This window comes from Podarcis raffonei, chromosome 10, assembly GCF_027172205.1.
Source record: "Podarcis raffonei isolate rPodRaf1 chromosome 10, rPodRaf1.pri, whole genome shotgun sequence".
Classification (NCBI taxonomy): domain Eukaryota; kingdom Metazoa; phylum Chordata; class Lepidosauria; order Squamata; family Lacertidae; genus Podarcis; species Podarcis raffonei.
Window position 1 is genome coordinate 36461049 of NC_070611.1, and position 20611 is coordinate 36481659.

A 20611-nucleotide genomic window follows, 5' to 3' on the forward strand; every position below is an offset into this window, starting at 1 on the left:
TAAAAGGCCATTAACTGTTAATAACTCATTCTCAAATTGCCCCCCTTAAAAATCAAGTTGCCCCCCCCATGGGGCGTGTTGGGAACCACAGTCCTAGGTGGTGTTATCCACTGTTTCCCATTCCCATCCTCATGCTAACTTGAGTTATATTAATTATTTGACTAATTTTGAGCAGTACCTGCGATGTAGCCAAGGTAAATTAATATTAGGTTCTGGAAAAGAAGCAATGACGCTAAATCAACATATTTATCATTTACATTAAGGCTGCAATCATAAGCAGCTTTACTAAGAATTATGTCCCATTGAAACCAGCGAAATGCATGTCCAAGTAATTATGCTGGTATAGGAATGTACATTATTTTAATCTTTTCTAGCTATAACATTGTGCTGTGAGTTTTCTGGGAAATTTTGATTTCGAATGGGGCAATCCAATCACAGAACATTTCAGGATTTGGGCCTCTGCCATTGGCCCTTAAACTAAGAGTCATGATTCGCAGATTGGAAGTTTAGACAGCCAATCACGTTGGGAGTGGGAGTGGCCCAGGCCTTCCGAAATGTATATAAGACACACCATTTTTTAAATCTCTTGAGATTCTATAGAGTGTGGGATATCTCTGGCCATGCTTAATACCACCTCCCCACCAAGCTGTCATGTGGCCCCCAAAAGACTGCCTTCAACTGATGTGGCCATTAATTGGGGGGGGGAGGAATTGTCCACCTCTGATATTATAGCATAATCATCCTATAGCTCCAACTGCTTTTTGAATCCTGCAAAGGGCAATTGCCCTTACCTTGCCATCCTTAAAAAAAGGGATGAAAGGAAGAACCATTTGAATAGCAATTCTGGTGGCTGCTATGGTGAAGTGCTGAATGGTTTGCTGCCTTGGTTCATGGGCTTATATAACTGCACTATTTGAACAATATTGGGTGTTTGTAATGGGATCAGTGCTCCTCATGCATGTGAGTTTTTTGCATGGTTCACACAATGTTATTTGTATTAAAATGCCAGCATGTGTCGTCGTCCCCCATTTAATCTAGATTTACCCTTTCTGGAGGAAACCCAGTAAGCTAAAAATAAATGTTGCTAACAACCTGTTCGCAATATCTTAATGACTTCTTTGCAATATTCAGCTCCCATCTGGAAGCCCTCATCAAGGGGATTTTAATTAAGTAGAAAACTACTTGACTCAGTAGTAGATATAAAAAGACTGTTGAACAGAACAGCATCACAACATATATTTGTCTCAAAACAGAACCACCAAGGCCTAGTAAGAAGCCAGTTCCCGTTTATGATACCAGTGGAATGCTTGTCACTGCTACAACAATTACTATTCGTATGCCAGTTTGCTATTATAATGATGACCATGGACCCATCAAGAAAATACAAATTCTTGTTGCAGAAGCTGGAGGTATAGAAATATTTTCCCCTTAAATGTAAAGATAGGGGTGTTCATTTTTTTCTACTTTGTTCTGTCCTTTTGCTTTATTTGAATGTGCAGGCTTAGGGCTCATCCAGATTTGCATTTACCCCACCTCTGTCTCCCAGTGAAACCTGATCTTTACTGCTTAATCAGAGCAATCATCAATTGGTTTTTCTCCAGATTAACATTTGCTCTGATTTAGTGCTTTCTGGGGGAAAGCAGCGGGGCAAGGAAAGAAAAACCACTCCGACCTGTGCTTTCTGGGCACAGAACAAACGTTAATCTATGTTTTATGGACTTTTCATGTGCCAAAATCTGGAAAGTGTGTGTGTGTGTGTGTGTGTGTATACACACACAATTACAAGATTTCTATCCCACCCTATAGAACTGAGGGCCACATTTGCCTCTGGGCAGTCAACCAGAAACTACATGCCTAGGAGCAGGATAGAAGTCAGCAAAGCAGTGAATGTTAACTTTGTGCATCTCTCTCCATCCTGCATCCAGGCAAGCAAGAGGCAATATCACAGTTCAAGGACACATGCCAGCCAGGAAAAAGCACTCAAGCTGCTAATGATGCACAGCAAGTGAAGGGTGCAGCTGGGTCTGGGGAGAGTCCCAAGGGGCCCAGAGATAGGCCTGGGGGGTGCATTTGGCCCCTGGGGCTGAGTTTGCAAATCCCTGCTATTGGGCAAGGTCCTTTCTAGGCAGCTTGCAAAATAAAACAAAAGAGAAACGCAGGTTTCACAAACAAGGAGCAATAACAACAAATTAAAACAGTTTACAGCCCAGCATAAAACAGTCAAACAATTTTAAACTAACAGACTGAAACCACTATTCTAAAACAGGAGGCACCTTAAAATCATCCTTAAAAAAGCCAGCTGGGAAAAATGGGCCTTCTGGGGCTTTTTTTTGAATGCTGGTACTGATGAGGCCAATTATGCATCCCTAGAGAGGGAGTTTCGTAGGCTGAAGGGCACTGCTGATGATGCCCTTTCAATGTAAAGGAAAGAAAGATGCCTCAGGTCAGCAGAGCATGGTGCCATCTGATTTCCTGAGTGATTACTTGCTCCTTATATCTCCCCCTCCTATTCTTGAAGCAGGAGCTCTGAATACAGGAATGAGAGGATGGAGCCAGGGCCCAGGGACAGGGGGTGCCAGGGGAAAGATCAATCTTCCTAGTCTTCATGGGTTCTGGGCCTCTCCATTGCTGCCCAGGAGAACTTAATAGAATTCTGTCAGTTTCTTTACATTGTTGAAGCAACGTTTCAACATTACTTTGTACTTTACATTTTAAAATGAATTGTATTCGTTCAATCTATCTTGCAGATTTTATAGACAGAAGTTGTACTTTCTTCCATAGGAAGATAAATGAAGTTACACAGTTCTGTGTCTTTTTCTATTCCGTAGAATACGTTCACAGAATTATTTGACTATCTAATTTTATTATAGTTATAGGTGTTGGTCTGCTGTAGCCAAAAAAAAATAAAAAAAAATCCTTCCAGTAGCACCTTAGAGACCAACTAAGTTTGTTATTGGTATGAGCTTTTGTGTGCATGCACACTTCTTCAGATACTACTTCTTCAGATACCAATTTTATTTTGTGATGTATTCAGAATATAAAATATCATTATTTTTTCTGACTTTAGCTCAGCATGATGGCAATGTAACCAAGTGGTATGATGCCTACTTCAGAAAACCAAGACCGTATTTTGTAAATGAGGGCTTTCCAAACCCACCATGTGCAGAAGGAAATGAAGGGCTGAGCAGCAAAGATGATGTATATGTAATTGGGGCTGATAGTACATGTATGATACCAGGCAGTGAAGAAAAAATCTGTAATGGCCCACTGAAGCCCAGGAGACAGTACTTGTAAGTATATTACTCAATTTTTCTATCTGCATAATGGATAATAAGCAAATAGCAGAATACTAGGACAAAGACATGGGCCACTCTTTTAAGGCCCATTTAAAAAGTGGCAACCAAATATTAGCTGCAACAAAATTAGAAAGTTATCTATTTTTGAAACCTGCCATCCCTTTTCTGCGAACTATGAAAATATCTAGAGCATGGGGGCCTTGCAGTCCTTTTTGATTTTTTACCAGTACATGGGATGAGCAGGTAGCAAGGTAGTGGTTTGCGTAGGTTCTGATGAAACTCTAAGCAAACCCCAAACCATTGGTTAGCTATCGTTTGACTTAGCGTTATGTGTAAACTGTACCTCAAGCATCCAGACATGGGTCACTTTCTGTAAGTTATTGGAGACATTTTCGTGCTGAAACAGAGACAGGCAGACAACAGAGATCTTATCTCAGAGCAAAATTTTTCCTAATCCAAGTATTAACTGACCTCCTTTAAGAAGATAACACAAATGGATTTTAGACCCCACTCTTGCAAGTATGTGTGACCTGCATTCCATATCGTTTTAGAAGGGTATGACTGAGACCTACATAACAAATCAGCTATTATGGGGAATGGGAGCCCTGTGTATGCCCCTGTGCTGGCCTCCTTCATTCAGTCAAGGAACACATAATATTAAGGATATTAATTGCAGACCAGTTTGGGAAAAGCAGCATATACCTATAAATATCCCCAAACCTGTAACTTGTAAGTAGTAAATGACTTTGATTCATTTTGCCTTGGAATTTGTTCTGGGTGCTTCTAGATACAGTATAAATTCTGTGTGAGATGAATCACTGGTCTGGCCATGGTAGTTCCTGTTCTCTAACTTATTTATATTTCTCTTGCAGATTTAAGTTCAGAGCTACAAATATAAAAGGACAATTTACAGATTCAGACTACTCTGATCCCATCAAAACTTTAGGTAAAGAGAAGTCACTATGTTTTCTTACTGTAGCATCACCAAGTTGTCTGTACAACTTGTGCAAAAACAACAGCCATGCTAAATCTGTGGCCATGTCCCAGTTGCATGCACACTACAGAAAAATCAAGGTGCAGGATTGTATTGATTTTCACAGCTTCTTCAGATGTTGCAAGGGGTGCTTGACAGCTGAACATGCAAGGTCCCACCCAGGGTCATTTGCATGTAATGTCACCATTTTGTTATGTTCAGAACTGCTCAAACAGCCCCTAGGGTGTCTCAGAATGGTCTTTCCCCATCTGTCTGCCACCAGAGCTGTAGAAACCTTTTGTAGGATGAAACTATGGCTCATAACAGCAAAGGCAAAAAGTCCTTGTGCATCTGTGGCAGCACCACTAACTGCTTTCTTGCTTATACTGGGACTATGCAACCTCCCCAGTTATATGCTCATACTAGTGCCCTGTCTCAGCTTCCTATGAGGAGCTACAAGAAAGCAGTAACTCATGATATTAATTTGAAAGGTATGAATACTTGGGCACTTCGGCATTTCCATTTTTTGTTTGTCCATAAGCTACCCTGAATCTTCTGCACAGCGCAACCCTACTGATATCATTATAATTGCATTAGGAAAACTGTGGTGATCACATTGACAGTAGACGATCCTTGAAATAAAAACATTTTGGACTCTGCTAAAATCTGTGACGGTGTGCGCTTAGGCAAATTTAGCAGAAGCACTTTGCATAAAACGTGTTTACAAAACTAAGCCATGTATTGCCATCATAGTCTGTCTTTAATGTTTCAATTCCCATTGGGCTTCCTTTATATTACAGGTGATGGGCTTTCCGAAAGAGCTGTAGAAATAATACTTGCAGTTACATTGTGCATACTATCTGTAATTCTCCTTGTGGCTGCAATTTATGCTTTTGCAAGGTATGTGCATCTCCACTTGTTTCTACTGAATTATCCTTGAATTTAAATTGCTCATTCATTGAAATTAATTAATTCTGCCCCCCACTGGGTCCCATATTGGAAAGCAGGAGTAAGACACATCAGAGAGGTATAGCAATGTATAGCTGTGTTTTTGGAGATGGATTTACTCAAGTCTTATTCTTTTTATTTGTTTCTTTGTTTATAAACAAACAGGTTTGATCCCCTTATGGGTCAGTTGCATATTCCTGCATTGCAGGGAATTTGACCAGATGATCTTCAGGGTCCCTTCTAACACTACAGTTCTGTGATTCTATGAAGTGTAGAAATAGTGTTAGGAACTGGAAAAATTAAGGGTCCTTCCTCACTATTTACTGAATTCAATCTGTACAAATCAGCTTGAACAGAATTGTGGTCACTGCTGTTGACCTCTACTCAATTCTGGTCTATGACACAGGAGAGTCAATATTAGAAGAAATCAATAGAACTGTTACAAGCAAGGAAGCTGATTGTGTAGCAGCAGCAAGAATTATAAGATGGGGGGTGTTTTTAATTTTTGTAAAGTAATGTTTTGGGGTGTGTGGGTAATATATTTAATTTGTCATCATGCTGCTAAATTTGATTAAAAGTCCAATTTCCTGGGTTACACAGAAAAATAGAAATCTCAATTTATCTATCTTAATTTGATATGCAAAAATGCTAGGAAATATGCTGTAACAAATCACAACAGCAATGCCAAGAAATAGATAACAATTACTGGCATTTGCAGATTGTGACTTTTTAACTTTCTTCTCGTTTTCATACTACTAGCACTTTGAAAGCATAAATACATACTTTATTAAAGGTCCAGTGAATTGGGAAAAATACTGAACATTCTTTCTCATTCATTCTCCTATGGTTTTTCTCTTAGAATTCGACAAAAGCAAAAAGAAGGAGGCACATACTCTCCACGGGATGCAGAAATTATTGACACCAAATTCAAACTAGATCAGTTGATCACAGTGGCAGACCTGGAAATGAAGGATGAGAGATTTACACGGTAGGCGTACCCTGTGGGCAAAACAGTAGTTCTGGGGGTCTGCAGTCATGACCCCATTGTGACCTTTTACTTGTTTGGAAGTGTTTTGTGGTGTTCTTATTTACACAGGTCACAAAGATCCTTTTTCAAAGGGTGACCTCCAGACACTTCTCTCAGGAATTCAGAAAATCACTTTTTCTTCCCCACTTTGGAACAAGACCAAAATGCAAACAGTTATATAATTCTGCCAAGAACATTGGCTCCTTGTTTGTTTATTTTTATCATTACAAATGTAATTTCTCTGAGTAGTTTTGACATTAAGTGTTTTATTGAAGACTTAATATGCAGTCACTCTTAATACGGTGGGAGCATATTGCTGATTGTTCACTTTGACTCAGAGTCATTTGATAACATGTCACCCTACGCTACGTGACCAGCTTTCAAAAATCTGTCAGCACTAAAGCCAGTTTGTTGTGCTGGATTGATCATTCAATCTGGACCAGGAAAACCCTGGGCTAAAATCCCTGCTCAGCCATAAAGTTCACTGAATGACTTTGGGCCAGTCTTATATACTTCACAGGATTGTTTTATAATAAAATAGGGAAGGTATAGCCCTCTAAGCTTCCTGGAAGAAGAGCAGACTGCAGTTCAAACATACAACACACAACATGAACATTGTTCATATTAAGTTATTACGTCCCAATCTACAGCTCAGGGCCATTACAGATGCCATATCCAAAAGGTTTCTTCTTTTTTCTTTTTACATTTGCTTATGCATGGTCCTTGACACAATGCAAGGAAATGTGTATTGGAAAACATGAGTGTGGGTTCTTAAGGTAACGCATCAAAATGTGCCACCTAAAGAGGAATCTGTGCCTGAGAATCTGAATGTATGCTGAATTAGTTCCACTGGGTTTAGTGACACTAAACAAGTTAAATAGAAATACTTCACCATGAATTGGTTTTGGATCAAATTGCAAAATAATTTTGGGCCAAATTACACGTGATCCTATGTGGGTACTTTTGCACTTCTTTGCAGGGATTTCCCCCAACAAATTGCCAGCATTGGATTCTGCACTGAAATCGTAGCATGAGAGGTGCAGCGGAGGGGGTGTTTTAACGATTTGCCCACTCTGGATTTGGATCTGAGGGCTCATTCCAACAATTTGCATTGCAAAAAAAAGTCCCTCTGATTTCAATCAGACGCTTTTGCAGTGCAAATTGCAGGAGAGAAAGGGGACTATCCAGGTTGGACCTCAGCTGGGATGGCAAGTAAAGCTCCTCTACCCCCATTCTAAGGTCCCAGTTCTGGTCTCTCACACACTGCCAATTTTTGAGTGTGGAGGTGGAAGGTGACCTGCACTCAAGGCCAGAACTGCACAGTTAACCTCCCATATAGTTCAGCCCTTATTGTCCTGTCTTCAGGAGAGACTAGCCCAGAGTCTTTGTGAGCCAAACTCGCATGAAAGGTAGCACAGTGTGCTGGACCCTCCACCTATTTTGACTTGTGCCAGTTTACCTATTGACTTGTACTTCAACTCATGCTTGTAAAAAGTCCCTAGTGTCCCAAGTTCTGGAGCTCACCTAACTTGGCAAAGTATTTGGTCACGTTGGTGGCAGCAATCATGTCTACAGGATACAAGGAAGTCTACCCTGTCCTCAACTCTTGTGCATTCACAGTTCACCTGAACACCTTATGATGTGAACTAGTCTTCTGTATGATTATTGCACATAAATTGGCTGATTTTTACAGCTGGTACTAGTAGTGTGCAATATTTCCTCCTTGTTGCCTCAAACCATATTTGTGCTTTCTGAGTATCCACTTTCAATGCCCCACCCCCAAACCTGAAGTGGTTTTCCAAGTTTTTTTTTTAAAAAACCAACAACTCAAAAACCACAAATACCGGTATTGTTTGCCATCAAAACCCCTGTATTTTAATTTGTGTACAGAGCCTAGTTATTTTAGGTTTTGAAAAAACATAAATATATTATAGGAAATGAGTTCTAATTTAATGACTGATGAATTCTGTCAAGAATTACTATGTCTGATTAAAGTCACAGAAAACTAAATGAAAGCTGTCACCTTGAAAACCTGTAGCCTCCCAAATGATGGTCCATAGAAAGGCTGGAATTACATATTATGAAGCCAAGTTGTACTTTCATCCATGTTTCTGAAGCAAATTCAACTGCCTGGGTTAGCAGACACCTACTGTAACATATGATGTAGCTTGAAGATGTGTGGCTTACATTACTTTGCTCAAAAATTTCACTGCCACAAACTGAAGGTGGCTCGCAGAGTTACAGCTGTTGACTTATACTGTCTGCTTCTGGGCATTTATTTTTTCCTGTGTTTAGTAGTTTACTTCAGGAGAAAAGCATGAAAGTTTCATAGGTTTTGTATTTAAAGCTCTGCACTTTTCTCAAATTCTGCACATCAATTAATATATGCAACCTTTTACCTGAGTAAGAACTCTTGTCCCTGTTTGAAAACTTAATTCTGAATGGGTTTTGCTTCCAGATATTCCTCCTTTTTCTTTAGACGCAAGGAGATATTTGTCATCCAGTAAGTTACTGCATGGCTGAAGAGCCCCTGTGTGGTTTCTAGTGTGCTGTGCTCACTTGTGTGTTACTATGCTTTATTGGCTTTCATCTGATAAAACTGCTCTCTCTCTCAGTGCCTTAGGCACATTTTGAAACTTCTAGTACTGTAAAATGATCCTCAATAGGCAATGCAGGGTCTTCCCAGATGGCCGAAAAATTGAGATGTTCTCAGTAGTGCTATATACTAGTACTGCTCCATATCAATGTAATATTCTATTCCCTTACAGGGATGAGCAAGAGATAGCCTTGCTGTGGTTAGAAACCTATTTGCTGTTTTAAAACACAAATCAAAGAAGTAAAGTGGTGTACACAGGACTCAAAAATATAATTTTTTGAAAGACGAAGGTTTGCACAATGGTGGAACATTGATGGGAGAAAAGGAAGCATTGTTGGCATTGCAACTTCTCTATTTTAAATGGCTGCAATAAAAATCATTCCTTGTACACACATGTAGATCCCAAGTAAAAATAATACATGTTTACAGTGTAAAAGGCCATCTGCATAACCCCTCAGAGCGGATTCAAACTGAAATTACAGAAGTTCATTTCAAAAACATCCAGTTAAAGCTGGGCATACTTTATTTTTGAGGTTTGCCAAACCTGTGCTGATCTGCATTATAAAACAATATGTAATCTTAAAATAACTCATTTCAAGTGAGGCAGCTGTAGAAAGCCACCTTCAGGTAGATAAAAAGAGAATAATTATTGCTGGTACTAATGAAAACAAAAGTACTCTCCCCCCCCAGATGAAATTAGACATTCTGACTTTTGAATATCAAGAAAAGTATTTGTTTGGATAGTCAGAACTTCAAACTGAAGTTTTCTTGGACAACAGTTGGTGATTGACTATTATCAGTTTGTTTATTTCCCCCCACTCATAACCCACCTTTTGCTCCAAGGAAGTCAAGGTGCTGTAGATGGTCCTTCCCTCATTTAATCTCCACAACAACCCTGTGAGGTAGTGACTAGTCTAAGGTCACCAGTAGAGATACTAACCCCAGTTTCCAGGGGCTAGTCCAACATGCTAAGTACTACAACACAACTGACTTTCCTATAAAGCATCTAGTTAATTTAGAATAAATTCATAAAAATTAGAGAACTACGTGATATGATAAAACAAGGCTGCCACTCACAATGACAGCTCTATTCCTAGCTTCCCTCCTCCACAACATGTGGCAAAACTTACTCATGTCATGACAGCATCGTGCTGCTTCCCTATCTGGTCCACATAATTGGCTGCTGGTGATGTGAGGTGTTGTTTTTTTGACCAGAGTTGTCTAGACTGGATCAGTAACAGTAGCCAAGGTAGCAACTGCGTATTTAATGCATGAAAAACATTTTCTACAAATTCCCGATAACAGTGCCTTCTCTCATCAACACTGAAGACTAAAAGTCATATGCACTGGATCACGTCAAAATCTCAGTGCTGTCTTAATAACAGCATTTGACATTATTGCCAGTTGCTGCTGTGTCCCACCTTTTTAAACCACTCCTCTGAATGTGGGAAAGATGAAGCTCAGAAATTGCCAAGAGGGCTACCAGCTCAAAATGTGCTAACTGTCTTTGTGTATGAATGTCTTAGACTGTTATGAAGTAGTCTTAAGCCCTGATATTGAGCTCCAGTACATTGGTTGGGTGGGGGACTATTTAAGGGCCTCTCATAAGGAATTATTGATCTGTACTGTCCCTGAAGGGTTAGACCTATGAAAATCTCATTTAACTCATTGAAAATTACTTCCTTGGTTATTCCTAGCAAGTGCTTGTGGTGCTTATGAGTTAAGCCTTTAGTCTGCTCATTCATTTCTGTGGTTTTCTATTGAACAAGCTGTAATTCCCCATAGATTTTCAACAGATTGACCCAGAGAGTAAGCTGATGCTGTATGACAACATGAACTCCAGTCACCATTGCCAACATAAATAAATGGCTTCTTATAAAATTTAGACTAAAAAAAAAAAAGTTGAGTGAGGGGGAAGGGGAGAATGTCATGCTGGAATGGAACTTCAACTAGGCTCAAAGGCTGCACCTATCACTCAAATACGTCTCACAAAGCGGTAGCCAATTAGCTATGTTATTCTGTTGCACTAAATACAATATATTCTTGTGGCATCTTAAAGACCAACACATTTATTTTGCCATTGATCTATTTTGAATTGCTGCATAATAAAGTACTGAGGCATGGATCTCTTGCATAGGTTTCTTGTAAACAGGTATATTGCATTATTAGTGGTCTGCAACTTGAAGAAAACTTATGCAATGGCGTAATAACCTTTCTGTCTCTTGAAAGGTCCCTATTTCTGTGCCCTTGACAAGTTTACATTCCTTGCGCAGAGTATGCTTGGATTTTTCTTTTGTATTAGGAATTATATAATGCACTTAACTCTTGGCCCTAATTCACCTGGATATATCCTATGGTGCTATGTACAATAAGCTTCCCATCCCAGAGGAGGCCAGTGCTGAGAGCAGAAGGAAGAGCCTAGGATCAATCCCCTTACCTACGAACAGTTAAATCAGAAGCATTTGATCTGAACTTATGTTTGCATGTGCAAATCAGAGGCATACCTAAGCTGCTTTGTGCCATTGGCAAAGAGCTGTATTGGTACCCCTGCCCGTATCCCTTGCAGAAGAGCGTAGGAGTGGCCTGGGTTATGTGCAGAAGGGCAGACAGGCTCCTAGCCACACCTAGTCAGAGTGGAGAAGTTAGATTTCTCTACAATCAGCCTGGGCCTGGGCCCAGGGGCAGAGTAAGGGAGGTGCAGTGGGTGCGGTTCGCCCCGGGTGTCACCACAGAGGGGGGTGACAAAATGCCAGGCGGCAGTCACCACAGGGCCTGCAGTGCACCCAAGCCATGCATCTCTCCTGGGAGAGACACAGTTGCTTGGGCGCACGCAGGCTCCATGCTGCCCAAATGGTCCACCCACTGCCTTCCCCCAGCTGTAGGGTGGCTGAGTGGGAGGAGGCAGGCATACTCCGGAGGCCCCGCGGTATGCCCGCCCTGCCCTTGCCCCTCCCCTGGGCGCGCCACCCTAGGTGCCCGAGCGGCTTCCTCTGCCACTGCCTGGGCCCTTGGCAGGGACCAACCTATCCAATCACTAGGTATACCCCTGCTACCGATTCAGCAAAGGATTCTCCACATGTAGCCTCTCAAACTATGGTGCATTGATATTACCCACATGCGATCTGATCCAGATGGATGAAGAATCCCATTCCCACATGCAGTGTCAGTGGCAGACATATAATGTGGTGGGCATATGGTCAGCCACTGTGAAAACAGGATGCTGGACTGGATGCAACAATGGCCTGATCCCGCAAGCTCATATTATGTTCTTATTCATATTATGCAGGGTATGTAGAACACAAAAGCCCAAAGCTTCCAGGGGCCCACCAAATGCATAGATATGTTTAAATTATCATAAATTATAATTTAGTCATATGCTGTGTTTATACAATCATTTGCGTTTGTTTTCATTTCTCTAATAATAACTTTGTCATGTCGATTACTATTAGGCATAAAATCCATCTATTCTTCCTATAGATTCTGAAGTTGTGTTCTCCATGTTTAATTAAATTTCTTCCTCTCATAATAATGTTTTATCTCCAGCCAGAAGGTATGTAATTAGGCACTGGTGTATAGCCCCCCAAAATTGAGAAGGGGCTCCAAAATATATTTCACACAAGGTCCAATAGCAGAGCAGGCTGCCTTAACACAGATTTTATTATTTGATATTTAATTATGGCATTGTAGGCTGCAATCCTACACTACCTTTCATGGGATTAAACCCTACTTAACCCAGCGGCATGTATTTCCAAACATCCACAGGATCAGACTGTCAAGTAAAGCTGGGTGTTATATGAATAAAGCCAAACTGCTAACAGAGCAATGTCTGATTTATTTCTAAAAGCTTTTTCTAAGAACCTTAAAGCAATTCAGACTGAAATCCTGTGCACACCTATCTGGGAACATGCCTATGCAGTGGAACTTACATCCAAGTAAACATTCATAGGCAAGTCTCATTGCAATATTGAATTTTCCAGTCTGAAATAAAATGGTGTCCTTGAATTACTACAAAACTGCAAAGATAGTTGCCTGAATAGAGAACTAACAGCGCAAGCCTGTGCATGTCAACTGAGAAGGAAGCCCCATTGAGTTCAAAGTGACTTACTCTCTGGATTGCAGCCTAAATTAGCAGAAAGGGCATTTTGGTGTCCACTCTTTCTGAAACACTAAACTCCTCAAAACCAAGTTTTGTATGGTAGACATCTAAACATGGCATAGATCAAACATGATCCCTAATTCAATTAAGCTGCAATTGTATCTAGTTCTATTGACGACACATGGTTTGCCCTTTTAACTGAAAGTTTAAAAATAAATCACCAAGAAAGCACAAATATCTCCACTGAGAAATGCTTTATTAAAAAATGTTCAGCTTTTTCAGCGGGAACCTTATGTTTTTTAGCAGAACAATCCTCGTTTTGGTTTACCAATTTACTGATTTAGATAAGTTTATGAATACCTGTTGTCTAACACATGATTTCATTTTTTGTCCATGTAAAACATATTTTTAAAAATAGGATCTATCTACATAGTTGGGCAAGTTTATTACAGCAAGTTGCCCCTGAGCTAGTGAATTTCTACATTGGCATTGTAATAATTTGTCCTTCTTTCCTCGCCTTTATAGAAGCACCTCAGGACTTCTATTCAGCAATGGCTTCCCTGAGAGTATCACTTCCTTTCCCATGCAATGTTCTCCTTTTACACGTTAGGTTAATTTTAATGTGACTTTCTTGTATTATTTTTTTGTGAAGTATCCTATGCACAAGCCACATCCATCATCAATTTGTTCTGCAGAACCAGAACTTCAGCAACAGAATTCCAAAATTGATTTTAATAAATGAATTTCCTAAAATCTTCCACTGAAAGCAAGAGATGGAAGCTGGGAAATTCTCCAGCCATTTTTATACTGAACCCTGTTACACACACTTTTTTAACAAAATGCTAAAAAGCAGATCGAAAGAAGTTGGTCATTGGAGTTCAGGTTCTTCATTGATATACCAGGGTAAAACAATTTGAGAAGTATGCTGCTATTTAGAAATGTTTACAGGAACAAGGTCATTATATAGAATGCTTCTCTGTTCCTCACATCCTTCTCTAAATTTCACAGCTTAGGAAGCCAGTTGCTGAATCTGCTCCCCACCCCATAAATGAATACAATTTATATTACATCATCATCATCATCATCATTATTAAATGTTTTATTTAGGCGTACTTACAAACAAACAAAACAATAAGATACACACACTTAACCACAAAATAAACGAAAAAAGTAAGAAGAAAAAGTAAGGACAAAAGGAACATAAAATACCACACCCGTGTGACTTCCCTCCACCATCTTTAAATCATCTAAATTCTTATTTACATTGCATATCATTTATCACTGTAATTACTTCTTTTATGGTACTATTATAATATAACATCAGGTCATCCTTACAAGCCGAGTCTAAACATATTAGCATGTTATCTTTAGAGCAGTGTTTGTTCATGTAATCTTCGAACCATAACCATTCTGCCCTTAATTTCTGGTGTGTTTGGTATCTTATTACCACAGTTAATTTTGCCAATTCTATACTCTGTTAATTTAATTAAGCAATCCTCTTTCGTAGGTATGTAATTTCCTTTCCAGTTCTTCGCAAGGTGTATTCTTGCTGCTGCAATTGCATATAGGAATAATTTTCTCCTATCTTGTGGTACCTCCTTTCCATTCTCATTTTACAGTATAGATTTTATTACTCAGACTTTACGCTGCTTCTTACCTTGTATTTGCCACTCCCATTTGGAGGGCCTGGGTACCATCAACAGACGGACTCCCTCAGAAGGTGGTGGATGTTTTTAAGCAGAGGTTGGGTGGTCATCTGTCAGGGACACTTTAGTTGTGATTTAGTTGCGATTCCTGCATTGCAAGGGGTTGGACTAGATGACCCTTGGCCTTCCTCCCAACTCTGCAATTCTGTGATTCTGTGAAACGATATCCAGTTAGCCATACTCAGAGCAGACCCACTGAAATCAATGGACATAAATCCATGAGTATCACTTGTTTTGATATCACCCTGTGCCAAATGCAGTACAGGAGAATATTATGTGCCACTTTCGACACAGCACCCTCCCTTCAGGAAATGAGAGGTCATCCTGGAGGCATCCCCGAATTTAGCAGCACCTGTCAGCTCCTTGATCCTTCTTGAAATCATGCGTCCTTTGCCAAACATCTACAACTAGGAGGAGTCAGGCTGCAGCCCACTGACCAATCCTCAGCCAAGCTCAAGATATTAGCCACTGCTGACTATAGGTGTTGAGCAATTTAGAAAAGTTTACATTGCATGCATACATGAAGCAGATTGCTATGAAATGTGTGACTAGTTCATCTGAGCTCAGTGGGTGCTTTAAAAAGCTTTCTATGGGAGACAGACAGCAACACTAAGGTGTATAATGTCATAACAGGGTGTGCTTTGAAACATTGGATTTTTCTACTGCTTTTGAGAAGAAAGGAGTTTGAAGAAAGATATGAACAGAGAAGCAATGTGAACTAAGACTTTTAAACCACCAAACCGTTGTGCTTAATTATCTTTGCACTATACAAATCAAGTTAGATATTCCATAGCACCAAGATCTCATTTCCACGTTAGTAAAAAAATTAAGAGTGTTTTAGAATTGGTGCAACTGCTTTAGTATCCCATAACAAGGAGCACAAATAAGTTTTAAAACTGATTCATTTGGAATATTGAATTAATTTTTTACTTCTTAGTTTTGACCTCTCTGTTGTGTCTACAACCTAACCAGAATGCAAAGTGTTCTTTGACTCGCAATTTACATCGTTTAACATAATCTCTATTACAGGTTACTTAGTTATAGAAAATCCATCAAGTAAGTTGACTGCTAATTTTTACATTGTGGCTATAGATTTGCTAGCTTGGTGAATCACAATGTGTGGTTTCTTTTTGTATATTTATTAGAAAAAGCTCCAAACTGTGTATAAATCATAAAAGCATGACTAATTGCATGGTAACTGGAGAAATGCTTTCTCTCTCTCTGGGGTGAAGCCTGCATGTCTGTGTTTTAGCTTGGCAAGTAATATAGGGATATTTAACTCCTTTGGGTTTAAAAACCATGTAATTATGGGAATGAAGTCACTGCTATATTTTATATATCTAAAGCCCTGCATTGTATAGAATGGTTTCTGTGTGACAAAAGAAGCATTATGTGCTTGAATAGAACTGAGAGGTGACTTTGCAGACACACATAAATATCAAACAACTGAACTTTGGAGCAATCACATTTGTAACACACAGTTTGTAGATAACAGTTGTGTTATATCAACTAAATCAGGGGAGGTTTGAAGTGGCAAGAGGTTATTATTTCAAAACAATTCCTAACGTAAAGCCAATTATTCCCTTTTGTAAACTATTCATATTGCTATGCTTTTCTTAATCTTTGTTATACATCTGGATAACAATATATTTCGATTCCGATTATTAAATTCTAGGCAACCACTAACTCTCTCTAAAAATGTTTTCTAGGCCCATAGGCAAGAAATGTTTTCTACAACACGTTGAAGAGCTTTGTACAAACAACAACCTAAAGTTTCAGGAAGAATTTTTGGTATGTTACCAGCAGTTGTCACAACATTGCAAGACCTACACTCATTTCATGTGTCACATTTCATGTCCATTTTAAGCAAGCAAGGCCATGAAGGACTCTTGCCTTGATCATCAAGACCCAATTACCAGTTTATCCATTTAGGTACTACAGTCTCCTTGTTGCAGTGCGATCAGAATTATCCATACCGTGATCTTCCTTCTGCCTCCTGTGCAATGACACCAAGTATTCATTATCCCTTTGACTCTAATCTTAGAGAAATCCATATATTTTTAAATGGCAATTTCAGCAATATAACTGTGCAGTGGTACCTCGGTTTAAGAACAGTCCTGTTTACGAATGATTCAGTTTACGAGCTCCACAAAACCGGAAGTAGTGTCCCTGTTTGAGAACTTTACCTCAGTCTATGAATGAAAGCCAAACGGTGGAAGGGCACAGGTGGTGGGAGGTCTCATTAGGGAAAGCACGCCTTGGTTTAAGAACGGTTTCAATTTAAGAATGGACTTCCGGAATGGATTAGGTTCATAAACCGAGGTACCACTGTAATTTGAAAGGAGTTTTAAACGAGTCATTCTCAGACTGGGAAAGGGTCCCCAGCAGGAGACATGGAGTATCTGGAAAATGGGCACAAAGTTTCAGGATGGTATAGAATCTTGAAGCAGGTGAAATTTCCTCCTCCCAGCAGCCCAAACATGGGTGAGTTGAATGCCCTCTAGGAAAGAATAATAATTCACATTGGAGTCCTATCTCAGGCCTGGGAACACAGAGATCAATGGGAGCTGCCTTATACCATCAGAACACTGTTCCATCAAGCTCAGTATTGTCCATACTGGCTGGCAGAAGCTCTGTATGGTTTTAGGCAGGAGTGCTGTGGGTTAAACCACAGAGTCTTGGACTTGCCGATCAGAAGGTCGGCGGTTCGAATCCCCGCGACGGGGTGAGCTCCCGTTGCTTGGTCCCTGATCCTGCCAACCTAGCAGTTTGAAAGCACATCAAGGTGCAAGTAGAGAAATAGGTACCACTCTGGCGGGAAGGTAAATGGCGTTTCCATGCGCTGCTCTGGTTCGCCAGAAGTGGCTTAGTCATGCTGGCCACATGACCCGGAAGCTGTACGCCGGCTCCCTCGACCAATAAAGTGAGATGAGTGCCGCAACCCCAGAGTCGGTCATGACTGGACCTAATGGTCAGGGGCCCCTTTACCTTTACCTCTCTCAGAGAGTCTCTCTCAGGAATTGAATCTGGAGGCAAAGTAGGTGCTCCACCACTGACCTATAGCCTTCACCAACCTTCCAGACGCTTTTCTTTTATAAATCCCTCCGAGATAAATGAGAGTTACTCTTGTTTAGCACCCGCTCATCTCTGTAAGGTGTCATAGCTGCAGTCTGCAATGGATTACGCTACGTATGATCACAACCAGCAATGTCTCATCTCGTAGCATCAAGAGCCTTTGTTCCTGTTGAAAGCAGATAGGTCTTCCAAAGAGTGTGTGAAATTTATATAATAGCTATGTCATGCCAAAACTATGCTTAAGTCTTGGACTTTTCATTGTTTTTGTAAGTAACTTATTTTCTATGGCTATCGTTTTTTTAAAAAAATTCAGAAATAGATCATTTTTGTTATCTCAGTAGCGTGTTCATCATTACCAGCACATGGAGTCATTTACTATCCTAAAAATCATTTATCATTCTCCAGTGACTTTATTATTTTGGATTTATAGATTTGCCATGAAGTGTTCATTGTCTGGATCTGTGAATAATGAAGAAGAAAAAATCGATTGACAGTTATACTATTGGATTATAATGTTTCACTCACTTAGGAAATAATAACAAAAGAGTGATAAGATGAATAGTATTTCCTACAGATTCTTGGTCATGGTTCTTAAGCAGTCTTGGTCTGCATGTAATAATGAACTCGCCATAAGATACTTCTGAACAGTGCATGGAGAGCTCTTTTTTCCAACAAGAGCAGAAATTCCATCTTACTAGGACAGGGAAACTGAGAGTTGCATTTGTAGCACACTACTCTGTTAAAATACGGACGTGGGTGGCGCTGTGGGTTAAACCACAGAGCCTAGGAGTTGCCGATCAGAAGGTTGGCGATTCGAATCCCCGCGACAGGGTGAGCTCCCGTTGCTCGGTCCCTGCTCCTGCCAACCTAGCAATTCGAAAGCACACAGTGCAAGTAGATAAATAGGTACCACTCTGGCAGGAAGGTAAACGGCGTTTCCGTGCGCTGCTCTGGTTCGCCAGAAGCGGCTTAGTCCTGCTGGCCACATGACCTGGAAGCAGTATGCCGGCTCCCTCGGCCAATAAAGCGAGATGAGCACCGCAACCCCAGAGTCGGTCACGACTGGACCTAATGGTCAGGAGTCCCTTTACCTTTACCTTACTCTGTTAAAATAGTAGTAAACTAGCACTAATAATAATACTTGCACTTTTATGTGCTTTCAAACTGCTAGGTGGGCAGGAGCAGGGACCGAGCAACGGGAGCTCACCCCGTCGCAGGGATTTGAACCGCCGACCTTCTGATCAGCAAGTCCTAGGCTCTGTGGTTTAACCCACAGCGCCACCCGCGTCCCTTACATTAGCTGGTAGGAGGAAATAATTATCCATGGTATAGTTTTGCTTTGCAAAGTTTTGAACTTTCCCCATAACTTCAGTCCATTTTCAATTGGTGCTAGATGAGCGTTGAGTTGTTTATGGAAATATGTTTGAATGCGAGTATTTTACCTCAAGAAAACAAATGGCAGTGTTGGCAGGAAGTCGAAATAAATGAAAATTGCTGAGGATAGGTGGGTGGTGAAAGAAACGAATCTTCATAACAATTTGCTTTTATTTGCTTTTTAAAGAATTTTTTAAAAGTAGTCGTTGAGGTACCCTACTTTTTATGTGACCTGGCCATGCCACTTCTATTCCCTTGCATTGTAGATTACATTTAATACTTTGAACTGGGCTGTGATTCATTCATGTATTTCCTTATCCCTATTCGTTATGCCCAATATACATCTTCCTGTCCTTCCTGAACTGAGGCAGAGGTCAGTGAGGAATAACAAATTGCCAATCGCCCATGTTTGATTAAATACTTTCTTGTTCTCATACTGTAGCAAAGCATGAGGCCATCATAGCTACAAGGGAAGCAACTCAGGAAAAGGCTTTCTCCTTATTTAGTTCCCTCCATTAAAAGCCACACACAAAAACACAGAAAGTGGCACTCCGACTTCATCTTGACTTCCAAGGTGAAAGTTCATATAAGCTTAGATTGTTCAGCCTGACAGTCTATTCTGTAGTTTAGCATCTGAAACTGCTGTTGTAACAAGGGTTGACAGTGAGGTGAAAGGCTTCTGTAATGTTACCAGCTGTCCTTAGAAATTCAATACACCTCAACCCCTCCAAATCCTTCCTCATACTGGAATGGTTCACCTGAATTCTATTTTGGTATCATTGCCACATTTTATTTTAGACATATAAATGCTAAAATGCATCAAAATATTTTTTAATAACTTTTTTTAGAAAAGTTAATTTTCACTTTGGATGACATGTAACTTTAATAAGTTTTTCTATCTGAGACTTTCTAAAAAATAAATAAATAGTGGATCTATTTACTCCCTTTTGTACCTTGCAAAAACATTTATCAGGTATATTAACTTATTTTGGGGGGCAAAGACAAATAGCCTTGCTAGCGTTTAGGAACTTCTTTTTAAGATTGTATTATGCATCTATAAATGTAATATTGTGTATGCCACTCAGTGAACAAATTTCATATTATATTTACATTGCTGATCTACAAAGCAACCCCAAAGACATTCTAACGTACAGTATATGTTGTTTTATAGGAACTTCCCAAGTTTCTTCCAGATCTTGCCTCAGCTGATGCTGATCTTCCTTGGAACAGGTCTAAAAACCGTTTTCCCAACATCAAGCCATGTATGTTGTGTTTTACAAATCATTCTTTCTCCCCACTAGCTAAAAAGTGTCTTAAACTTTTATTATTATTATTTTCACTGTAATGTTTGGGAAGAAGTGTGGTTACCACATGATAATTTCTTATTACAGACTTGAGAGTTTTGTGGGGTTTTTTCTAAAGTAAAGATTATTTATAATTAAGTTTTTGCTTTCACTCACAGCCATTAAACTGGTGCTGGTATTTATATAGTCTCAAAAAGTTTCTAGCTTTGTAACATA

The 20611-nt window shown here is 39.9% G+C and overlaps 1 protein-coding gene across 6 annotated transcripts in view; it reads left to right on the forward strand.

Annotated features, from left to right (window-relative positions):
- Positions 1–20611, forward strand: part of PTPRQ (protein tyrosine phosphatase receptor type Q) — a 106705-nt gene that overhangs the window by 73479 nt on the left and 12615 nt on the right. For 4 of the 6 annotated variants that reach the window (XM_053404730.1, XM_053404728.1, XM_053404733.1 and 1 more), the window contains 8 exons: positions 1254–1409; positions 3068–3290; positions 4169–4242; positions 5070–5169; positions 6077–6205; positions 15672–15698; positions 16352–16433; positions 20263–20353. In XM_053404730.1, coding sequence (XP_053260705.1) covers positions 1254–1409; positions 3068–3290; positions 4169–4242; positions 5070–5169; positions 6077–6205; positions 15672–15698; positions 16352–16433; positions 20263–20353 — 882 coding nt within the window. Of the gene's footprint in view, positions 1–1253; positions 1410–3067; positions 3291–4168; positions 4243–5069; positions 5170–6076; positions 6206–8702; positions 8748–15671; positions 15699–16351; positions 16434–20262; positions 20354–20611 lie in introns of all 6 variants that reach the window. The other 2 variants (XM_053404729.1, XM_053404732.1) reach the window with 2 other exon arrangements.